Below are 22,762 nucleotides of genomic sequence, written 5' to 3'. Positions count from 1 at the left end.
AAAGGTTCAATACCTCATTTACAACCAGATGGAAATAATACTTTCAAAGAATTGTTGTTTTTGTCTCTAAACTGTTATCTGTTAGCAGAAATCATTTTCATTTCTCCATAGACTCCAACAACAGTGACAACATTTCCCAGTAAACATCTGCCCTAATGAAGGCAGGGGACTTGGAGAATCAATTCAAGTAGTGGGCATCTAAGTACAGAAAGTTCGATTTTGTCTGAAGGCATCCACCTTACTAGTTTACTCATCTCGTTCCCTAGCGTGCTGTATCTGCTCTAGAGAAAAAGCAGTGTTTTGAACCTGCTGAAATCAGCAAGCAGAAGTCCCGTTACCTTCTTCAGGACCTGCAGCCTATGCACTTGAAGACAGAGCACACAACACTGCCTTGTGCAGTGCCCAGCAGCCTGTCAGCACGAGGCCATAACCGCAGAAACAACAGAAAGCTCTCCTTGAGGTAGTGCTAAGACAAGAGCATCAATGTACTAGAGAATCAATTCCATACAGTAGCTACACTTCAGGCCTATTGGATTTTATGTCGTTCTATGTCTTCATGACAATGATGTGTCTAGTTGCATTGGTTCATGCCAGGGCTTAAGGTGTCTCCAGCGGAGACTGGCCCCCCCTGGATTTCATCCCAGCTGAAACAAGAGGTGAACATCAGCTCAGAAAATCAAGCAACTTCTTCAGAGCCTAGCAGATTCAAGAACTGACTCCAAGGGCCCTGGTTTGGAGGAGCTTGCTCCAAAATTTTTTACTGCTAGGGATGCCCAATCAAAACAGTTTGGAGATGACGGCTCTATAAAACCAGACACTCAGTATCTCTCATTGGAGCCATTTACCTTTACTGCAGACCCCAGATTCTTCACCTAGGGACCCCTTTGTCCATATTATCTATGTGCAAACACAAGCTGATGCTTAACAAAAGCCTAAATGTAATTGTTTGTGCTATTTTATTAGCAATTGTATTGAGAACGTGATTGCTGGAAGTCTTCCCTGTCTTTTCTGAAGACTGCTCTCATGTTGTTAAGTCTTTACGACATTTTTCTTTGATATTTTGTCCAAGTGAGTTGCAAAACTGACTAGATGTAGTGATATCCTCAGCTAATATCATCCTTCTAATCTATTGAATAATCTACTGTTTCTTTCCTTTATACCCTCTTACAGTATAAGAACGTTTATTTTCCTCCCGCTCTTTACCCCAATTCCATATGTTTACAAGCCTCATCTTTTCACTAAGTTTCAACAACTCTTTCTTAATTTTAGGCTTAAAGCCTGTGAGCAAATTTCTGTTGGCCATTTCATGCTCCTTTGTGCACTCTTCTCTCAGGGGGTGACTGATCCATCCAGTCTTAATTTGACAGGTCTGTGGGATTCTTTTGACTCATGCACAGATAACTTAGTGCTTCCTCCCACTGTGTCATCATGAAATTTTTTTCAGTCCACATATCTTGATTTCTGTAAAGAAAGAACTGATTTTGCATGATATAGTTAGATTTTTTGAAAGGCCAGAAAGCTTCAGCTATGGTCAGGTCTACTAACGTTTTATGGGCTGCCTTTTGTGTGCGCTCTTCTGATTGATGCACATTCACTGTTTCCCAGAAAGAAAAGACACTCTCTTGGGGTGGTGGTTTTGGCTATAATCCATTTTGGACACCTGCCAGCTGCTATATTGGAGGAATTTTCTCTCTGAGGGTTCAAGCAAGTGAACACAATGCGTATGACAACAAGAAATCATTTTTGTCCCTTATTACAATGCAGGAATCATCAAAGATAGGGAAGTCATTGCAAAAAGCCTTCCTGGGACAGATTCAGGCAATGATCTTGGGCTAGCAAGGCCTTTCCTTAGGTCCTGGGAGGAGAACAGAAAGTATAGCCAGCCTGTCATTTCATTGACCATACTCTCCTCTCTGAAACCAAATCAATAATTACAGATTGATTAAATGCACTTGCAAACTCCCTATTTCAGAATTCAACTTGGGACATGACAGTATTCTCAGATGGCAATATCCCATGGAGAAAAATACAAATCAATGGTTATGACCTTTCTGGCCTCTAATAAGGGCACTGCTTGGTTGCATTCTGCATTTTAAATTTAATTTTGCAACAAAGTTAATTTTTTAATGGCATTCCTTCTAAGACTATGGGGAATTATGGGACTGCTTGGCTTATTCTCCCTTGGGAATCTCAGACTGAGCTACCATGTTCTAAATCATTTCTCACAATCAGTCCCTATTAATCACCCAGGGTTTTGCACAGCTGGGCATCATATTGATAATTCCATATATTTTTACAGAACTGGAATGATCTTCAAGTGCTTTGAACACTATGTGACAAATCATCCTTTTCTCATAGAAATCAACTCAGATACATATAGATATAACAGCTTTCAGAGTAAGGGTCAGCTTCTTCTGTGGTTCTGCAGTGACTGGACCCATGTGGTCATGGCTTATCCCCGTGGTTTCACCTGCTCTGCATGAGGAAGTATATCAAATGAATAACTAACACACACGTATGTTTCCACCTTACTAGATGTGTATAACCCAACTGGAGGAAGGATGAGGAATTAGCTTCCTTTTCGAAAAACAAGCAGGAAACACAGCTGTAAAAACTGTTTAAAATACAGGTTGATAGGAATGGCAGCAAAGCAAAGGCTCCACAGATCTGTTCAGGAGTCCAAGACAAACCAGCATCCTTCACATGCTGCCATGAAAGACCCACCACCAAGCTCCCTGCCTGCCTTCTGCCTGCTCAACGCCAGCTCTCCTTGGAACATATAGCACCACAACATAGAGGAGATTTCCATACATTCTCCGCTTCTGGCCTTATTATACAGTAATACAGATATTACTAAGCCTGAGGAATCAGCTCACCCCATGACAGCAGCTGGTGAGATGTGGTGTGTACTAAACAGCTGTAAAACAGCCATATACAGCCATGTTAAGGCAAAGCTGAAGATACAGCAGCACTGCTAGGGAAGTAGAATGACTTCACATGACCCATATCTGCCCTTAGGTTTCTCATTAGTGAGGAGAACTTTGCCTGAAACACCCATCACGTTCTTGAGAGTTAGAAATACTTCCTGATATGTCTGTAATTTCATGCCCAGATTTCTATTTTTATTTTTGATGAGTGAGAAGTATGAAAAATAGATCTCTGTTATCTTCTCTTACAGACAAAATAGATAAATGGCAGTATTTCCTGCTGGCTGGAAAGCTATGGACTACCTTCCTTACTGAGGCAATGTCAGCTGGTGCCTGCTTTACAAGGTTGCTAGTTTACAAGGATCGGCAAGGATGCAACCTGCACATCAGACACAGCAGGTACTAATCCCTCTGGCCTCTCTCACTTAGGAAGGGGGATGTCCAGTTCAGTTGCTGTGAAAGCTTAGTGCCTCCGTGCTGTCAGTAGGATGAGGATGCAACAAGAAACTGTACAGACTTACATGCCACACACAGAACGAAGGGAGCCCCCAGTCCAGGGAAGACTAACACCTCTGGGGAACAGCACAGCAGACCATTTAATATAGGTTTATCACAGTGAATGCACACTTGGAAAGAAGACAAACACTCAAGAGATATCAAAATTAAAACAAGACCATGCAAATTCTGTAGACGTCTTCTGACTATCTGAAAATCAGAAGGGCCAAGCAACAGGAGAATGAGTCTTCCATTTCTATCAGACAAGTCATTTCCAAGCAGATTCAGAAAGTAAGACAGTCTAGAGAATTATGGATGAGACAGATTTTTAGTTCTAGGTAATCAGCATCAACCTCGTTAAAGGCATAAGCTTAAATGCCAGTGAAGTGGCTTCTCAACAGCTACTGATAGTCATCTCTACATGAAATGGATAGGCAGATTTTAGCACAGAATCAGGAAGGCAGAGGAAGTCCAAACATCCAATGCATTTAGCAGATTGCCAAGAGCCTGATGGATCATGCCAACTCCATCCCTCCATTACTACAGATAGTATTTCTCCTGCTCAGGCAGAAATAAAGTGGCTGTGTAGAGTGGGTATGCAGGGGTTATCATTCTCTATTCCTGTAGCAAGTGCATTAATAATACATTAGGTGAGTTTCAAGGCTGCACACTCTAGTGTCCTCCACCTGTGTTTAATTTATTTTAAGATGGGTTATGCCACATTCTGAACAATGTTACAGTATAGAAAAAATGTTAAATAATAGTATCCAACTTTAAAATAGTGTAAGAGTCTCCTCTCTGTTTGGGATTCAATATAATTTCCATTGCCCTGTCTACAGAGGTCACCTCCTTGTTATCTGTTCCTGCTAATTAAAAGATTAGGAGATCAGGAAAGTCACCCTGAGGAATCAGTTATTACTAGCACTAACAACAGCTGGAAAAGTAGTAGAGACATGTGACTAAATGTCCTAGCCCCCTTCCCTTTACACAGCTTTCAAGTTTATCAGAAACTACGCAATAATTTAGCATGATCGTTTTTAGTTCTATGGCCTATGAAATTCATTTCCACTCTTCCAGTGAATTAGCTGCTAACAATGTTTCATCAAGAACTGCTTTCCAAATGACTGGTGTATGCAAGCCCATGTTTCCAGTAACAACCTTCATGCCACTAAAGAATTTATAATCTGAGTTCAATCTTCAGACATACATACACACACAGAGTAAAGACCACTTCTGTCTAAGTGTTGGGTCACTGCTTGGCAGTAACGATACCCCATGACACATTTTTTCTTTGCTTTTTCAAGGTAGCATTAGCTACTGTATGTTTAGATTCGATGGCTTCAGTATCAGGATGGCAATGTTGTCAGTTCTTAGTGCCATAAAAGAGATTTCATGGGCCTCTGATTGTTATAACACAGGGGTCCTGGTTTGCTGATGCTATTGCTCCCTCATACTGAACACTGCCTCCTCTACCTAGCCTTGCAATCGTTTCGCTGATGGCATCACAGCAGGGAGCAATAGCCAGGGTTTAGACATGAATTAAGAGTTAGCAATCCTGAGGCAAAGTTCAGACAGCCTACTTGGAGGAGTAAGTATGCCATGCATTTATAGGCTGTTTAATCATCTGAGGATCTGAGACTCATCCTTTTCCTAATCAACTTTCCTCTTAGGATTTCCCAGTCACCTTGCCCAAACCAACATCCTACTTGGTGATTTTGTGAGCTTATTCCATGCAAAACAATAGCCCCTGTATTAAAGACTTCTCACAACATTAACCTTTCTTGAAAGTGCTTTGAAAGCCATTGGATAATAAGTACTATGAATTGCAAAATACATTAAGTGTTTTGGAATCATTTCCACATGACTTAGTTCACAGTAGGCTTTCTCTCAGACACCTACTGTAAAACACGCTTAGTCACAAGCTATCTCAAAACAATTTCCAACATGAAACATCCTGTAATGTTGTGTGTTTCCACCACCCTCACCCACAACTACAGAAACATTCTAGCAGTGACACATACAGCAGAATAAACCAGTTTTTGTTGCTAGACCATAAGTAGCTCCTAAAGCTCTGAGTAGCTATGAAGAGATTTCTGAAAACCACTTTCCACATTCCAGGCAGTGACTACCTTACACCAGGAGTCCTGCTTGAGGCTGAAGTTTGCCAACCTGACATGAGAGGAGTTCCACAAGCTCCAAATGGAACCACTTAGAATAAACCAGAGCTGAGCCTGCCCAGCCATCTTCTGGGACACCTGAAATAGGGCAGCATCCTAAAACCTCCTGGCAGCCTCTCGAAATCTGCACTTGTCTGGGAGATGTGAAATACAGTTTGAAGATCTACATAAAGCAACTTTGACAGCTTACATATAGTGTGCACCCTGAACACTAAACTCAGGTTTTCTAAAAGAAGATTAAGGAAATGCCTGAAGAGTCTTACCTTATAATCCAGTGATGTCCAAGATCAGATTTGACATTGCATGGTTATTTAATTTAAAGAATGGACATTATAGGAGGTGGAATTTTACTGGTCAGCCAGGAAGATCTGCTGTAGGCTAAGCTCATCTGATAGCTAAGCTCACAGGAGTGGGAAGAAAATTTAAAGGATGAAAAAAGAATAATGGAAATATGCAGGCACAGAAGAAACAGATGGTGCCCTAGTCAGGGAGCCTACCTTGAAACAATAGCAATATCAGCAGAGCAACAAAATGGTGAAAGGCCAAAAAATGTTTCCTTCTGAGCAGTTTACCAAAGAGACAAGAAGGTGCTCTCATGGCAATATAAAAATAATGAACAGTCTAGAACAGTTAAGTGTGTTCCTGTCTATATTCTCATAAAGTGAAAACAGGAAGGCTTCCACAGGAATTTAGGGTTCATAAATCCAAAGACAACTAATCCCTGCCCCTCCATTATGGTACAAAATATCAGAAACATAAACAGCTTTGCACAATTATTTCTATCACTATCCAGAGTTGATTTTATTGTTCTTAATCTAAAGTTCTTTGAAACAACCAGACCTAAAGGTGGACAGATCGTTCATTTTCCCCAAACTAAGAGGACTGGCTGACGGCCTTCTTGGTAGGAAGACTGGCAGTCTTCCATAATAAAGACTTTATGTCTGGATCCCTAAATTAATAGCTGCAGCCACTGAACCAAAAGAATTTTGTTCTAGTAGAAACTGTCAAGCTGATAACTCTGGAGACTGAGGTGTCTCATTTATTCACAGAACAATTAAATTATAGAAGGCACTGGGCAGATTCCTCCCAACTATGCTTTTCAGATGTTACTCCAATAAAATCTCTGTTTTGAGTCATCTCTGCTGCAGTGAAGGTGGATTTTTTCATGACTGTGGATGAACCTGTCAATGGAAAGGGGCAATTAGTACAAATCCCTGATTGCAGATGTGCAATGGGAACATCTGTCTCAGCAGGAAAGACTGACATCCAAGGCACTTTGCAAAAGCCAGAGAACAGGCAACAGATGGCAGCAATTTTCAGTCACCAGTGACTGGACTGGCTTGGACTGCTTTCTGGCTAACAACTGTGAATGGTTCAATTATCTGGCCAGTCCCCTCAGACTTCTGTGTCTATCTAAAGTTGAGAGAACTGCACATTTGGTGACAGTTGCTTTTAAAATTATCCAGTAAAAACAGAGCTAGTAACAGCACTCAATTCCTATCAAGTTCAGTGGGAGAGCAAGTGTGCTTAGCTGCTCACAGGCTTTGCTCTTGCACCTTGTCCAGTGGCCAGAAAGTGATGTACACACTCAGTTAAAAGGCCCAGGTTTTTTCAGCGGGGTTCTGACTTTCTACCCCAGGTCTGACAGAGATACAAACTGACCAACAATCAGATGATTCAGCTTCCAGCAAAAATGCAGAATTTTTTTTTTTCTCATTTTGTGCACCTATAATTAGTACTTCCTGTGCATGGAAACATACAAAAGCACATACATGTACGACATAGGAGCACTCCATCCACCCAGTGATAAAACTGACCTACTGCATGAGGACCTTCCCCCTCCCAAATCTACAGAGCAAGACAAAGAAACATTTAGGATTCCTGGCAACCTACTTTCCTAGCACATGCTAAACAAAACCCTGCTATCTAACAGGGGGAGAGGATGAATTAACATAACCACCTCTCCACACAGCAATTAGCAAATGAAATCAAAACAAAGGAAAAGTCCTCCATTAATCTTTCCCTGCCAAAGAGCACCTGACTGCCATATAATCCACAGCAATTAGCCAAATAATGGGAGCGCAAGAGATTTATCTTGAAGCAGGAATTAGGGAGGGCACGATTAATGCACTGTACATCAAGAATGCAGGCAAAAGCTGGTGATCTTTCAGTGCAGGGTTGTTTGAGGAAACTGCAAAGCTTACTAGCCTGGAACCAGCTTGCAACACATACACCCCAGTATTCCCCTTTAATGTATCCTGAATAAGTCTGATTGGCAGTCACCACATATGGGAGGATCAGAGCTCATACCCAAACTTACACAAATAAACTTCAGTGGTGCACCAAATAGCTTACCAACATCTTCCGTTAAGAGGGGCAGTTGGCAGCAGTATTTAAAAAAAAATCTGGGGGCATGCAAAAAAGGAGGCAGTAAAACAGTAGAGACATTGAAGGTATGTCCCAGCTCACAAGCAGGACCCACCCACTCCATCAGGCATGGTACTGTTCACCTGGGAAGATATGAGCCAAAATCTGGGACATGTGTCCCTTTTTAAAAGACAACAGACAGAGTAACACCAAACACCTCTTGCTTTTATGTGCATACCTACACTCTCTCTTAAAAACCATCCTGCTGCTTTGCAGGACACCATGAAATAATTTGCAGATCTTATTTTCTAAATGTTGCATGGTCTTGCTTTGGGCTACAGAACAGCTGCCACTTTCTAGCCAGAGCTAACTGCAGGTTTTATATGGCTGTTCCTGAATAGTAAGGTTTTCATAAGTTCATTGCATGAGGGGATTCCAGGATGCCAAGGAGTTTAGGTGATACGGCCCATCAGGATGGAAAGATCCAGAGAAGTACAGAGAGAACTGACACTGTTAATCACTATGTCCCCCCAGCTCTGCACGCTGTAAGAGCTGAAGCCAAGAAAGCTCCAGAATAGCCTCTCCAAAAGATACTGTTTTATGAATGAAACTTGATGAGAAAGTGAAATGTCTCACATTCTGAGTATTTTCTTTCCTGCTATTTAGACCATTTGAAACCACGATACTATGCTGCTTTTCAATTTTGGTTCTCATCTGTTGTTTTTCCTGCCAATTCTACCTGGTTATTTTAGTGGGGAATGTAGCTCAAACAAACCTGCAAAGCAACTGGGAATTTAAGGAGACTGAGTAGTACAAAGGTAGAAAAAAATCCAAAGCCACAGCTAAGCAGATGTTTTGCCACAGTACAGTTAAGAGGATCAGGTAAGAGAGGTCTAACATTCAAAATGCATATACCTTGCCATTAGCTGAATATTTCGTAAATTAGAAGACGCATTTTCCTTTCTTCAGTTTCCTTTCTCTAGAATCACATGAACACTGAATACCAAACATGGAACACCCTACAAGGACACCACAAAGTTCTTACTTGCATTTGCATCAGAAATACAGAGAGGAGAGAAAATGAAGAAGAAAAATTAAGTATCTGAAGATAAACAATCTTTGTTCTAAGCACCATTATTAGGCAACACAAGCCTAAATGTCTGTGATTATTTTAACAAGACTAACAAGTGCACAAAAGAGCAATACCCTTAAACAGTGCAAAGCCATTCACATTATGATAAACATAAATGTTTTCTATCACCTAACAGGCTGGAGAAGACATTTATGGAGATTTACAAAGCTTAAGACCCCTGCCATAAATCTCTGTGCCAAAATTTTACTATGGGGCAGTAAACAATTTATAGTCCTGTGACATTAAGTGTAATAGGGTAGCAACTGGATTCAACAAAAGACTTATTTCAAGGATATTTGCAACACTACAGAAAACAAGACTTTAACCAAATAGAATAGGAAGAGTACAGACTCTGCATACTACTAAAATCAATGCTGAAGTGGTATACAAATACCTTCTTGTCATCAACTTAAATATCAACTCACTAGTCAAGCCAACAGAAAATTTGCTTTGGACAGCTGCTCTGGTAGGCATTGCTGTTACTGAGGGTTTTAGGCATTCAGACAGCTCAAGAGGAATTCTGAGGGCTCTGTAAAGAGATGTATTTTGAAATGATCAGATGTCGCCATAGCTGAGAGCTTTACTCTACAGAAAGCCTGGTAACAGATTTAGCCTTCCTCCTCTCAGAATACCTGGCATCACAGACTGTATTTTGCCTGTGCTCCAGATCCACGTCTGATGTCTTTTCACACAGCTAACAGAATAGAAATAAATATGGAAATTCAGACAAGGTGAACCCACAAGTCATTCCTGATAGGAATACCCTGGATAGAATCACATTTCTAAACCTGTAGTCTTGCAGTTGATTTGTTTCAATAGTGGAGAACTTGCTTCCAAAATCCAGAGTCTGCCCCTTAGTCCCAATGTATCACACTTGTAATTGGAAAAAATAATGTACCATTTTGCCAAAGAATACTGCTTGTAAGCGAGGAAAAAAAATAATCAATGCTCATCTAGAAGAATTAGTAAAATTTTGCATAAGTGTTAACAGCAATTTGAAAGACTCAATAACAATGTTCCAGTTTCATTCTCTCTCCAATTCCTCCTTAGATTTTATTCCTTCTCTTTCTCCTTCCTTTCTTTCCTACTCCCTCCCTCTTCCTCTCCAGAAAGTCTGAAAATCTTTTCTCTGTTATCCTGTCCTTTAAGGTTCATAAGGAGGATACATTCACTCCTGGAATATGCTTTATAGATCTCCTCTGTGTGCTTAGCATACTCAAAAGGGGGGTGGGGGGGGTGGGGGGATGAGGTAGCAAAAGTAAAGAAAGAACTAGCTCCAGTGAAGTAGTTACAGCTATACAGCATGAAGCTTCAGTGCTCTTGAAATTCTCACAGGTTTAATCTTTCTCATTTCCCTGGAGTTTCATCAGCTGGCCCAGCAGGGTCACTTTGCCCTGGTTGTGGCTATCTGAGGTGGTTTCCCACCAAAACAGTTGAGCCGTTTCTCTAGCTCATGCAACATTGCCTTTACCATTGTTGCCATGGGTCTCTTGCCTTTTTTGAACCGTTAGTTTACTGTGCTTCTTCAGTATTTTTACAAAAAAGTGATAGAACAGAACACAGGATACCATTTCTGGTCTCCTCTTTGCAGCATAGAGCAGTCATTTACCAGGCACTGTAATGAATCCAGAACTGTTTGCTAATGTCCAAAAGTGTTAGCACATTCCTGCCTTCTCACATCGGCAATCCAGCTGTAAATGCACGAGAAGACAACAGCAGGTGTCCCTTGCTGCCTACCTTCTGTGGAATCCTTAACAGCAGCAACACCAAAAGTTCACACCAAATCGTTCAATTCTTAAGCAGACATTTCCACCTTCTTCCACAGCCTGTCTCCTGCCCACCAGTCAACACATGGCCGTGACACAGAGGTCAGCACAGACCTGCCCACACAACCGAGCACAAGCTGCAGCTGTATCTCCATCTAGCCACTTACAGCAGCCTTTCTGACAGCTCTGTTTCCAGAAAAGTAAGGGAGAAAAGAATGGCATTCAGCCAGTTTACCTGCCTTATAAAATGGAAACGGAGGGCAGAACCTCGGAGGTGAGCTGGTCAGGCCAGTGGCTGCATGGCTAGTCTATCTAGCTATTTTCCTGTTTGTGAACTGGTTGCAAAGAAGTTCCTGTTTGTCATCAATTTTTAGGCACTAGGGTATTAGCAGACTTTTCCCTTGATGCATTCCTAATTCATATTTTTAATGCCTAATCACCTGCACAAGCTAGTGTTTTAATTTCCCACGTAGCTGGGTGAAACTCTTTCAATATTAGAGCTCTCATTGTTGTCCAAGTATGAAGATGAATTCCTAAACTTCCTTGTTCACATAACATGAGCAACAAACATGGTGGGACACCAGTAACCGTAAGAGCATGGCCTGGCAGAATTCAGTCTCTTCTGGGCTGAGCAAAGCTACAGCCACACAGGGCGGTCTTCGCTGTCCATACTCTGCCCCTAAGCAGGGACACTGTTGTACCTTAATTTGACAGCAAAGAGAATAAGGAGCCGTTTAAAAAGAAAGCTGTATGTCAAGATTTTCTTCCTAACAGATTTGGAAAGAATGAAGTTCTCACTATATTGACCGTCAATATTCTCCTTTGTGAAACTGTGACAAATCTGATAGTGCGGGGGGTGGGGGGGGGAGGGGGGAGATTTTTTCAGAGTCAAGGGATAAACAGATGAGGCTTTAGAGAGATGGAGACAGAAGTGTGTAAACTTCAGCCAAACACGAAGAAAGAGAAACTGCCTGGGAAAACACAACTGAGAGTAACTCAGCATGGCTTGGTATTGGGAGCTGAACTTGCAGCTTTGACAAGGCTGACTTTAAGGCGACCTTCAGTGGAGCTCCTTAACAGTGTATGCTGGGCAATCGCTGGTAAATCTTTATTAATTTTAATTGGCGGCACCCATTTATAAGAACCATTAAAAAGGATAAATTGAGCCCATCCGGCGTAATGTCTTTTGTTAATTAGTTTGTCAGCACTGTTTTAATATCCCCTAATGACTTCATATTTCAGGCCTGACATTAAAGGAGACGCTGTGAGAAAGGAAATGGTCTTATCATCGTGTACATTTTTTTCTTTTTTTGAACAAAAAGTGTCCTTCCAGGCCTGACCAAGGTTAGGTGTCATTTAACTCAGACAGACAGGTACCACAAGACTTGGAAGGGCCCTATCACCCTATCCAAACTTCACCTTGCTACTGACCAGCATGCTCTGCTGAGATTTTCTCGTTTTACAGACCCCACAACACCAGAAGAAATTCAAAGTCATCAGTCATGAAATTCCCACCCTCCATAGTTTGTCATGGACTTGTCTCCAGTCTCAAAGCACAATCATGTGGGGAAAACACGGGAGAAACCTGAGATACGGTTGCAGCAATGCCTCCCTTAAGTAAAATCAGGTTAAACCCCACAAAGCTGAAGGTCTTTTGATTCACAAGGACATGTACAGCACAGATATTTTAATCAGTCTCGGGGACCACAAACTTACTGATGAGAAGCTGATAGGATGGGAGCATTAGCAAAGAATGCTTCGTGTATGAATTTGATTTCTAAAGGAAGTTGAAGGAGAAATTATTTCTCTAAGCATGATGCCTGGCCCGGAACAAAGGGGAGTGAGCAAATCGTGATTTTGATGTCAACAGTTCGCTCCTTCCTCTCTTGTGCTCATTTTTTATTTCTTGGAAGAGCACACTCAAACTGCAAGTGTAGAAGATGAGGAACTTGGATTCAGTTACAAATGTTGGAAAAACATGGCTTCTCTGCTTCTAATGAGTACAATATTTTAGTCCTTTATGTCTCAAAGAGGTTATGAAGATTTTGTATTAGGTAATAAAAGCAACTTAGCACAAACATTTATGTATGTATGTATGTATGAATATATGCACTTGATGATTTTTATTCAAGGAGCAGGTGTATAAGGTAAGGGCCAGGAGAAGGATCAGCTGTAGCTGTCACAGAAGGTAATGCAACACATCATTGTCTCCTTGAAGAGGGTTAAACTGATTTTCTTAGACGTAACTGTCTCTTTCCTCACAGTTCTGCCACACATTAAATGTCTTGGAGCTGATAAACCCTGGAATACTTCACCCAGGGACGTGTTTTCTCACTGTAAGCTCTGCAGCAAGTTTTATCCCTGCTCAGTTTCCTACAGTGGCTTGGGTCAGTCACAGGGAAGATGCTGAAAAAATGTTGACTTTTTGTCAGTGAAAGGCTTTATCTCGAGAGTTAAATTCTATTAGTTTTTTTTCATTGAAGTTTACAATAGGTGAACAATATAAGGAAAATAACATCCTCCACCAGTTAATATGACATTTGATGCTTTCATGTCTAGTGTTAGATTAATTCGCACAAGGGTGAAGTGAATAAGCAAGAAACAGCTAATAAGAAAATTAGCTTTTCCTCTCTTACACAGGTTTACAAATCATTAATAATTCAATTAATTGTAAGGTTTTGCATTTACACTCATAATAGTAAAAAGAAAATCAAATCTTCAGCTAACAAAGTAGCTTTTTTTTTTTTCTGAAATTTGAGGGTAACTCATAAATGGCTTTTTATAAGCATCATACTGAGAACTGTAGAGGGACATGTTCCATGTTGCTAGATCACCTTTCAGCAAAACACAAACAAGTAATAACTGTAAAGACTGATTCAGTTACTAGTTTTATTACTGAGCAAAATCCTTGCCTCAAAGTCAATGGAAATCTTGCTGTAAAGGTCTGGAGAACTAACAGGTTTTACTTTTTCCATTAAAATTTAGGGCTAATGATTTCACCACAGATTTTTTTTTTGACAGATACACAGTCACAGCACTTGAATATTAAAAGCTGCTCTATGATCTCCTGAAAGCCATCCTACTGTCATTGCAAGCTTGTGCCATGTTTCATGCAGATTTAAAATTTTCAGGGGACTGCTAAAACTATGCCCTATGTGAAGCACACAGTAAAAGCATGCCTAGGGTAAAATAGATATTCCCAGCAGGCTGAACACATCTTTGAATGAACTGCCTTACTGCCTTTGCAGCTAATAAAAGTCTTGAGTTTTTTCTCCAACCAGCCTGTCTCTTGTGCACTGGCGTGCTCTACAAAACTCAGCCTTTTATAATCAAAGGTCTGCATAATACTGCCAGCATAGTTGGTAGTCTCCATTTTGCAGCTCTGACAAACACAAATTTACATAATAGTCTTTCATTTCTATAAAACATCATTATTCATGACAAGCATATTTCCGGTTTTCACAACAGAACAAAAACTTGTGTTTTCATTGTGCCAGGATTTTCAGCTTTTGTAGCGCAAAAAATAATGCCTTAATTAGTTTTGCTATTGCTAGCTAGAAGGTGAACAGAGATTATTTTCTTCATATGCATCAACTCAATGACAGTTGAAACTCACCTGGGAACTAAGAAAGGAGGAAACTACTATTCCTCCTTCCAGTCACATGTAAGAGCTGGAGAGAAGAGAATGCTATCTACGACTGCCAAAACATAGCAAACTTAGGCCTAGGTCTTCCAGCCTATTCCCATATATATTTCAACACTATTGTCACCTGTTGATATCTTTCCTCCTTTCAAAGAAAACTTCCTGTCCTCCACTTCATCATTCTTCCTTCTGCTCTTCACAATTTAGGTATCCAATAATCACATTTCCAAATACTAATAAAATGCCTGTATTTGAATAAAATTCTTTAAAGTTGGAAAATGTAAATCCTATGCCCAACATATTTCAGGTACTCTAATAAAATTCAAATAACTTACTGTAGATTTTAAACAAATTATAATTTTTATCCGAAATCCAACTTGCCAAATCCAAAAAAACCCCACATCTTAGCACCTAAGAAATATGGCACCCGTTAAAATAACCTGACTAGTCTAAATAAGCCTATACAATTAATTTTATCAATGTGTATGAACAGAACTAGAGGCAGGCCCCATCTATGACATATAGACGCTGTATGTGGCAGCAGAAGTTCGCTGACTTGTTCTCCAGGCTGGTTCTGGCCTCATTACCTGCCAGGAACCATTGAGGAACTCTGTGTGCCTGGACTACTCAGTACATATGGTGAATATTTTCCTTTCCCTGACAGAGTATCAAGTTGGAGGAAGATGAGATCAGAACCCATATTTACAAGAACACTTTTTTCTTAGCAAAGCTGTTATTAATAATAAAATCAAGCTGTTAATTTTAATAGCAGATGACTACACACAATACATCCACTTCACACAGCTCACTCATATGCACACCAAGACACTAACTTGTAGTTACCAGATTGGAGCTACAGCTGGGAGACCAACCCCAGCCATTTCATCAGAAGCAGAAGATTGTACCGAAACAACAAGGGCTTCCAGGCAGGTGTTCAGAAAGTGCTTCAAGCGGTCCTGTTTCAGCTGGTGTATAGATACACCTGTAGTTCCTGTCTGCAGATAGCAGCTGCCACTGTCTCAGATGTGGTGTGAGTCATGCATCCCATTGTTGACCCTGGTGTTTGCTGGTGGCCTTCAACAGATTTGGCTGACTCTCATGTTAATATATCCATGTCTGTGGATTCAACAGCTTTACTAACCCCTGGACTTTATCAGATTTGGGGAGCCTTTCAGACATGACCTCTCAGCGCTGTCTCAGCGCTTTCCCCTCTGTGACTTTCTGTCTGCTGGTGTCTATTTCTAGCTCCACATCCATAAACACCTACAGAATCCATTCACGCTCACACAGAAGGGGCCTTTCCAACACACACAGTGGAGATCTGATGGTTCTGGGAAAAAGCAGAGCTATTAGGTGGTACCATGTGAACTGTACTGTTATGTGCAGTAGCTCAAGGGGACCAGGCGTGCCAACAGACCTGTGAAAATCAGAGTAAAAGCTACAAACTGAATTGCTTATAGTGAATATGAAACTTTTGTTAGGAAAACAATTAAGAACTATAAGGTAAAGTCAATCAAGTGGGGGATTTAAAATATTAAGTAATTGTTCATAAACAAGCTCAAAGTCAGGCATTTAATAATCATTACACAGAAACAGCTTTGAAAATAACCTGAATTTTGGTATCTGTTTTGTTCATTCATCAAGAGAACATCGGCTAAATTTCATCAGAACAGTATCAGCTTTGTAGCTTATATCTCAACACTGGAAAAAGCAATTGCTTAATTTTCCCCCATGGGAAAAAAACATGGAAGGAAACAGAATAAATCACATGAATCTGTGTGAAATCAGAAATGTCATTATTTATGAATGTCATATGCTTTTAAATCCCACCATCGGTTAGCCGGCAACTTCTTAGTCCTGCATCACGCTGAGCATTCAGCATCAAATGAGAGTACTGCTATACTAGCTTGCATTTAGTTATAGCTCTCAAACTACCTTAAAAAACTGCCCAATATCCTTATCCTTATTTTGCAGAGAAGAAATTGAAACACAAAATTTTATGATCTTGGTGGCAGAATCAGGATACATCTGCTTATATTCTTCCTGGAAAAATACTAACTATTTTAAAACTTTTATTTATTTATTTTTTTAATATGGAGGACTATAAAGTTGGGGCCACATATTGCTTCAGCTCTCCTTTGACGAGAAAACCACTAATCCTTCTCAAATTCCCTTATTCGCTTCATTATCCCACCACCACCACCACTTTTTCCCATACCAATTCTTGGTCACAAGTGATAAAAACCTTCAGTTACTAATCTTTCCAATGAAAAGTTTCCTTTCTGGCTTCAGACCTGTCACTTATAATCTCACAATTTTCACTTAGTCCCCTGCTTTCTATAATGAAAACTGTCACAACTGTAATAAAAATAATTTTGAAAATAAAGTGGTTTTATAATGAAGTTCATAAAGGAATAAAAACTTACAAAAGTCAATTAATAAGAGTCCCATGGCCCCTATTCACAGTACTATACTAAAATTTTCTCACAGAGGAGAAACTAAGCAAAGTCAAGCAAACATGAAGATAAATTTCATCTTAGTGAAATGTCTCCAAATGTCTGATAGCTCACTCTCCCACCCCGTCCATTGTTATCAACTTTATTATTTAAGTAAAATAATCCACTGAGTAATTCATGTGAATAGTCTTCATCTGGAGCCTATGTACAATGAGTTCCTTACATGTGTTTTGCAACACATATTGTAGGAGACCAGCTGGAACCTGAGGCCTGGAAACCCCCTAGGACAAAGGACTGTTTGCCCAGAGAGGGCTGGACAAAGCAGGAGATGAAACCTGAAGAGAGAACAGGGAGTGGAGACCCCCTGAGCCTGTCTGAGAGATGTCTCAAGCACTCAAAAGACTCATCAGAGGGACCATCCAGCCAAAGGCTGGCTGGTGGCCCAAGAAGCAGCGGAGTCAGCAGACAGCAACTCAATTCAAGACCAAAAAGACTTGCCCCCGCGCCTATAAGGAGAATGCATGCTAATTTACATAGCAAGCACAGCTCATTTAAATACAAGCTGGTCCACACTAAAGGATAAAAAAGGCATGTACCATTGAGGGGAATAATAAAAGAAGAAAAAAATTCTGGATGAGCACTCCTATTGGCTGGACCAATGCTGGAACTCAGACCTGTGACCTCTCTTCTTTTTTTCTTTTACCTTTTTCTAATGAGTAACACAAGGCATAAAATTTTATACACGTGCCAAGTGATAAGCATTTCTGCTACCTACTTATTTACCGATAAGCCTAGCTATGGAACAGAAGTCCTTGTTTACCTACAAATCTCAGTTGTTGTGCATACCCTACTCCAACCAAGGGAATCAGTGAATCTGAGTCACTCCTCCCTCCTTCTTGGCAGGACGTGACAGCATATAATCTTACTTCCATTCTCCAGCCAAAAATAATGTAATTTTGCAATAGATTTCTTGCCAAAAAGCTCCAGGTTCACTTTTGGGGACCATTTCACATTAAACTCGCTATCTGCAACAAGATCTTTCAATACACTTGTTCGCAACATAGTTTCAAAAGCAACAAAAGGACACTGAAGAGATAAGTGCATTTCAGATTTTATCTGAACAATCCTGAACTACTCTCAGCGTTTGCCTACATTTATGGAACACCATCAGCTGGATCTAATCTGAAAAATACTCTGTGATGCCAAAATAGGACTGTAACAAAGTGAGTGCAGTCATCTGCTTCACTAGCCGTACAGTGAGACTAGTGCCAACAGAAAGGTGCTTCATGCTTTCTTTGCCAGGAGCCCAGCCTCCCAGGAAGGAGAAAACACACTTTCTGCTATATTTCACAGGCTGGGGGGGCTCCCATGGCCTGTCATTGAATCAGTTCTTTGGTCAGGGGTACAACCTCCTGTGCTAAAGCTCCGTTCTTTCCTTCTGTCCACCTATGCTGGCCTGGACACACTAATTCAACATATGATGCAGGCTAAGGAAGAAATTTTGTGTTTAAAATTATTTCCATGAAACATTCAGCATATAGACACAAAGTGTCTACAAATACCCAAAGATCTCATAACTCCTGCACTCCAGACTCTATCCTATGTTTTTTAACATTCTGTGCACTTAAATGCATGAGCTTGATATTCTGCCAGCTGGCCACCATTTATTTCACTCTAATGGAATCAGAAAGACATGAAACAACTTTACAACCTTTAAGTAAGCCAAGACTAGCCACCCAGATCTTTTTATATTATAATGTTCTGTTAATCACTGCTCTCCCTAGCTTTTTGTACAGTATGTTCTGCCCTCACAACTGAACTGCACTTGTGGCCAGGAAGAACACCTTACCCTTAAATTCAAAATGTTTTCTGTCCTGCTCTGTTCTGGGATGGGGAAGTAGATTAACCGATTCAGCAGCAAAAGTCTGTCAAGCAAAATTTTCATCCTTGTTTTTCTACCTGAACCAGCTCTGCAAAGCTTCCACCGGCTCCTTGCCTGTATCCCCACTTTAGAGACTCAACAGGCCTATTCCCACTGCTCCATCTCACTGCTCTCCAATAAGCAGAGAATTTCTTGCTTCCTGAACTGCAGCAGAAAAGTTGACAATGGTGTTAACAAAGAGAAATGGAAACGGCTGTGTGCCCTAAAAACTGTGTACTAATATCACATCAGAACTGTTGTTTGGGACTGGCTTCCCCATCGCACAGAAGGTAAGCTCCTGGCTTGTCAACAGCCATTATTCATAGTTAAGTTACGACAAGCTCCATCTGATATGTTGAGAATGCTAAAGAAAAAAGTTCTGATCTTACAAATAACCTATAAACTTCAATGTGTGGCCAATATACTCTCCTTTAGGCTTCTGCTACAGGGTGAGACAGTCACAGGAATAGGTCAGCATCCATTCAAGCACTTCAAATAACTTTTTCATTGTCTTCACCACTAGCACCAAGGGTTGTGTATATAGGCAGCCCCTGCTTATCTACAGAGAAAGCTGAGACACATAGTAGAAGGAAAGCTGGTTAGAGGTGCTTAAACCAGTGGATACTAGAGGTGCTCAGGTCAGTGCTTACAGGAGGGTGATCAGAGCTGTTCAAGTCAGCAGTAAATAGCTGTTTGGTACGAGGGTTACAGCTAGAGAGATGTAATTGCATTCATACACATTGTGCTTGGTGCGTTGATAAAGGGAAAGCACATGGGGTTACAAAGCTGTCTGAGTTCTGCTTGGTGGGCAATACGTGATATGTCCCTGAGAACAGTTCTTCTGCTGACTCAGAAGACACATGGAGCCTGGCCTAAGCCTAAGCCTAGCCTTGAATACTGCAAGCACTACCCATTAATTGCTGGTCCCTCTACCCCAGCCTGGGTGACAGGAAGAGGAGAGCAAGAGAGGCTACCTGCAGAGCAGCACCTTCTGGCAGCTGGAATGGCAGCACTGCTTCTGCATGCCTCCTGCTTTGAGTACTGCCTCAGCCTGGCTGCAGAAGCTCATGATACAGCTGCTCACTGCTGGATTTCACAAATCAGACCCATTATGTTCTCTTACCGTGTCTAACATGGACTAATGCCTGAAGCCACGTTGGTCTTGAAAACAAAGATGGGACAGAGTTGCAATACTCAAGCACACAGTCTTTTTCCAAAAGCAGGATGTCTTAACAGGAGGCTTGTTTCAGAGTCAGCTGCATTGTATTGGCTTCCTGGAAGAATTATTCTGAAAGATTTTTTACCTTTCTTTTCCATTTGGGGACAAAAATGTTTCAATTGTATAATTCAACACCTAAACATGAACAGCTTCCCACTCCCCAAGTTTGAGAGCCAGAAGTATCATTTTAAAATAGCAAGCAGCAGTCTTTGTGACAAGGCAAAATGACATGGGTTGGCAACAACCAGCCACATCACCAACAGACAATACTCACTTGTCCATAAAGCTTTAAATTGTAAAATACAAGATAAGTTCTTGCCTTGCTGTTGCTCTGAGAGACTCTCTATATGCTTCTAACTCCCACTGCTGTTCTACAGCTGGAAATGTAAAAGCCTGGACTTAACAGCTAACCTGAGCTCAAGTGCTCTAGTTTGTCGTATTCGTGCTGAAAGTCTCTGCTGTTGACCTGTTGTAGGCTGGTTACAAATACCCTCACAATGATTATTAATGTTATGATGGATCAAATTTATTTGTACAAAGCTCTGTCAAGGTTAAAAACACCTTATATAAGTTTGAATGGGTATGTTTAAAATGGGCACACAAAGGAATTTGCAGATGCCAGCCCCATAAAAACAGCATCTGCAAGAAAGTGGTTGTCACTGTTTAACCCCAGCCAGCAACTAAGTACCACACAGCTGGTCACTGACTCCCCTGCCCCACCCCAGTGGGATGGGGAGGAGAATTGAAAAAAGGTAAAATCTGTGGGCTTAGATAAGAACAACTTAATAACAGAAATAAATTAAAATATAATAATAATAATAGTAGTAGTAGTAATAATAATAATAATAACAACAGCAACAACAATTGTAATGAAAAGGGGAGAGACAGAAAGGAATAAAACCCAAGGGGTGGGAGGGGGGTGGGAGGGGAAGTGGTGCACAATACAGTTGCTCACCACCCATTTGCCAGTGCCCAGCCAGTCCCTGAGCAGCCAGCTCCTCCCAGTTTCTATACCGAGCATGACGCTCTATGGTATGGAACATCCCTTTGGCCAGTTGGGGTCACCTGCCCTGGCCGTGCTCCCTCCCTGCTTCTTGTGCCCCTGCTCACGGGCAGAGCATGACGGGGAACTGAAAAGCCCTTGATTCAAAGTAAGCACTGTTTAGCAACAACTAAAACATCAGTGTGTTATCAACATTATTCTCCTACTAAATCCAAAACACAGCACTGCACCAGCTACTAGGAAGAAAATTAACTCTATCCCAGCTGAAACCAGGACAGTGGTCCTAGATTATGTAAGAGATCTCCTCTGAGAAATTACTTTTCTACCTCTGCTTTTGATATTGAGACAATTTCACTCATGTATTTTATCTTATTTTATCTTCCAACAAAAACATAAATTCTGGATGAAGGAGAAGAATCACAGTTTCCCTCTGATGAACCTCCCTGCTGTCCTAGGGCTACAAAACCCAAAGAGAAATGAATGACAGAAAGCCTACTTGAGGAGATCCTTCAGAAGGATAAAGATGGGTTAATTAAAACAAAGAGAAATGTGCTGAAGTTTTCTAGTGCTGAGAGGAATTTGGCATCTCAGGAACTCTTGGAGAGCTGTCAGATGCTCAGAACTAAGGTAGTTACATAAAAAGGAGCCAGGAGGGCCTGGAGGCAAAGAAATGCACATTAAGACAGGCAGAAAGATACTCTTCCTGGTTCTGGTATTTGTTTTGTTGGGCACCACTCACAGAAGGAAGGCCAATACTTTGCTGAGTGCACAGAAGGATTTAGTGGGTCTGAGGTGCTGATTCCTCAAGTGCAGACACTTCGCCTGCCTAGTCCTGGGAAAGTGATGGAAAGCCCCAGTTCAGTGTATCTAACCCTCAGAATCTCTTAGCAGTAGTGATGTGCTTCTGGCAACAACCTGCACAATCCCATCAGCTGGGCCAGGGGAGACAGTGAAAAATTCACTTGGAAAGCATCAGTATGTGGACAGTCCCCACATATTTTGGAGCAGCTGGCTCTTTGAGATCTAGCTGTTGCTTAATTAGAGGGGTCATAGAAACAGCTCTTAATTCCCCCCAGACAGAAGATTAGGACACCAAGCAAGCACTTTCAGAAAGATTGAGGCTCTTGCACTAATTCAGTTTCTGCTGTTCATTCTGCACAGAGATCTCATGCAAAACTCTCTGCCCTCAGGATGATACAGTACTATGAGTTCACTCACATGAACCATCTGACCTGGCAAAAAGGACAATTAAATTGTTCAAAACCAAAGTATTTTAAAAGTGGGGAAAAAATCCTCACGTAATTGATTTTATTAATATTTTTTACACAGCTTTCTAGAGATGGCCTAGCTACATGAAATACAAAAAACCCAAATAATTTATATGACAGTAGAACTCACACTTTCACTGAATCAGCTATGCAGGGAATATTGACCAATTCTTTCTTCATAACAAAATAAACCTGACACTATCCTCATCCACGCAGAAATTGCAAAGCAGGAGTTGTGAACTTCTTTGTAAGCTAAGAATAAAACTAATTCAGCAGAAACACTTTGTTACAGTCTATCCAATAAACATATTATAGATCTTACAACAGTGAGGATTCACTTTCCTATTCACACTTGCATTTGTTTACTAAGTCTTTGAAATTCCTCAGA

At 40.9% G+C, this 22,762-nt stretch overlaps 1 protein-coding gene across 14 annotated transcripts in view; it reads right to left on the bottom strand.

Annotated features, from left to right (window-relative positions):
• Positions 1-22,762, bottom strand: part of ANGEL1 (angel homolog 1) — a gene marked incomplete at its 3' end in the record, with an annotated part of 174,234 nt that overhangs the window by 97,693 nt on the left and 53,779 nt on the right. The window contains exon 12 of one of the 14 annotated variants that reach the window (XM_080395981.1): positions 6,370-6,780. The exons of 12 other annotated variants lie outside the window; for them this stretch is intronic. In XM_080395981.1, coding sequence (XP_080252107.1) covers positions 6,659-6,780 — 122 coding nt within the window. Of the gene's footprint in view, positions 1-6,369; positions 6,781-6,800; positions 8,986-22,762 lie in introns of those variants that run through there. One more of the 14 variants, XM_080395972.1, reaches the window with a different exon arrangement.

This window comes from Falco punctatus, assembly GCF_963210335.1.
Source record: "Falco punctatus genome assembly, chromosome: 7".
NCBI classification, from domain to species: domain Eukaryota; kingdom Metazoa; phylum Chordata; class Aves; order Falconiformes; family Falconidae; genus Falco; species Falco punctatus.
This window is presented reverse-complemented; position numbering and strand designations above follow the sequence as displayed.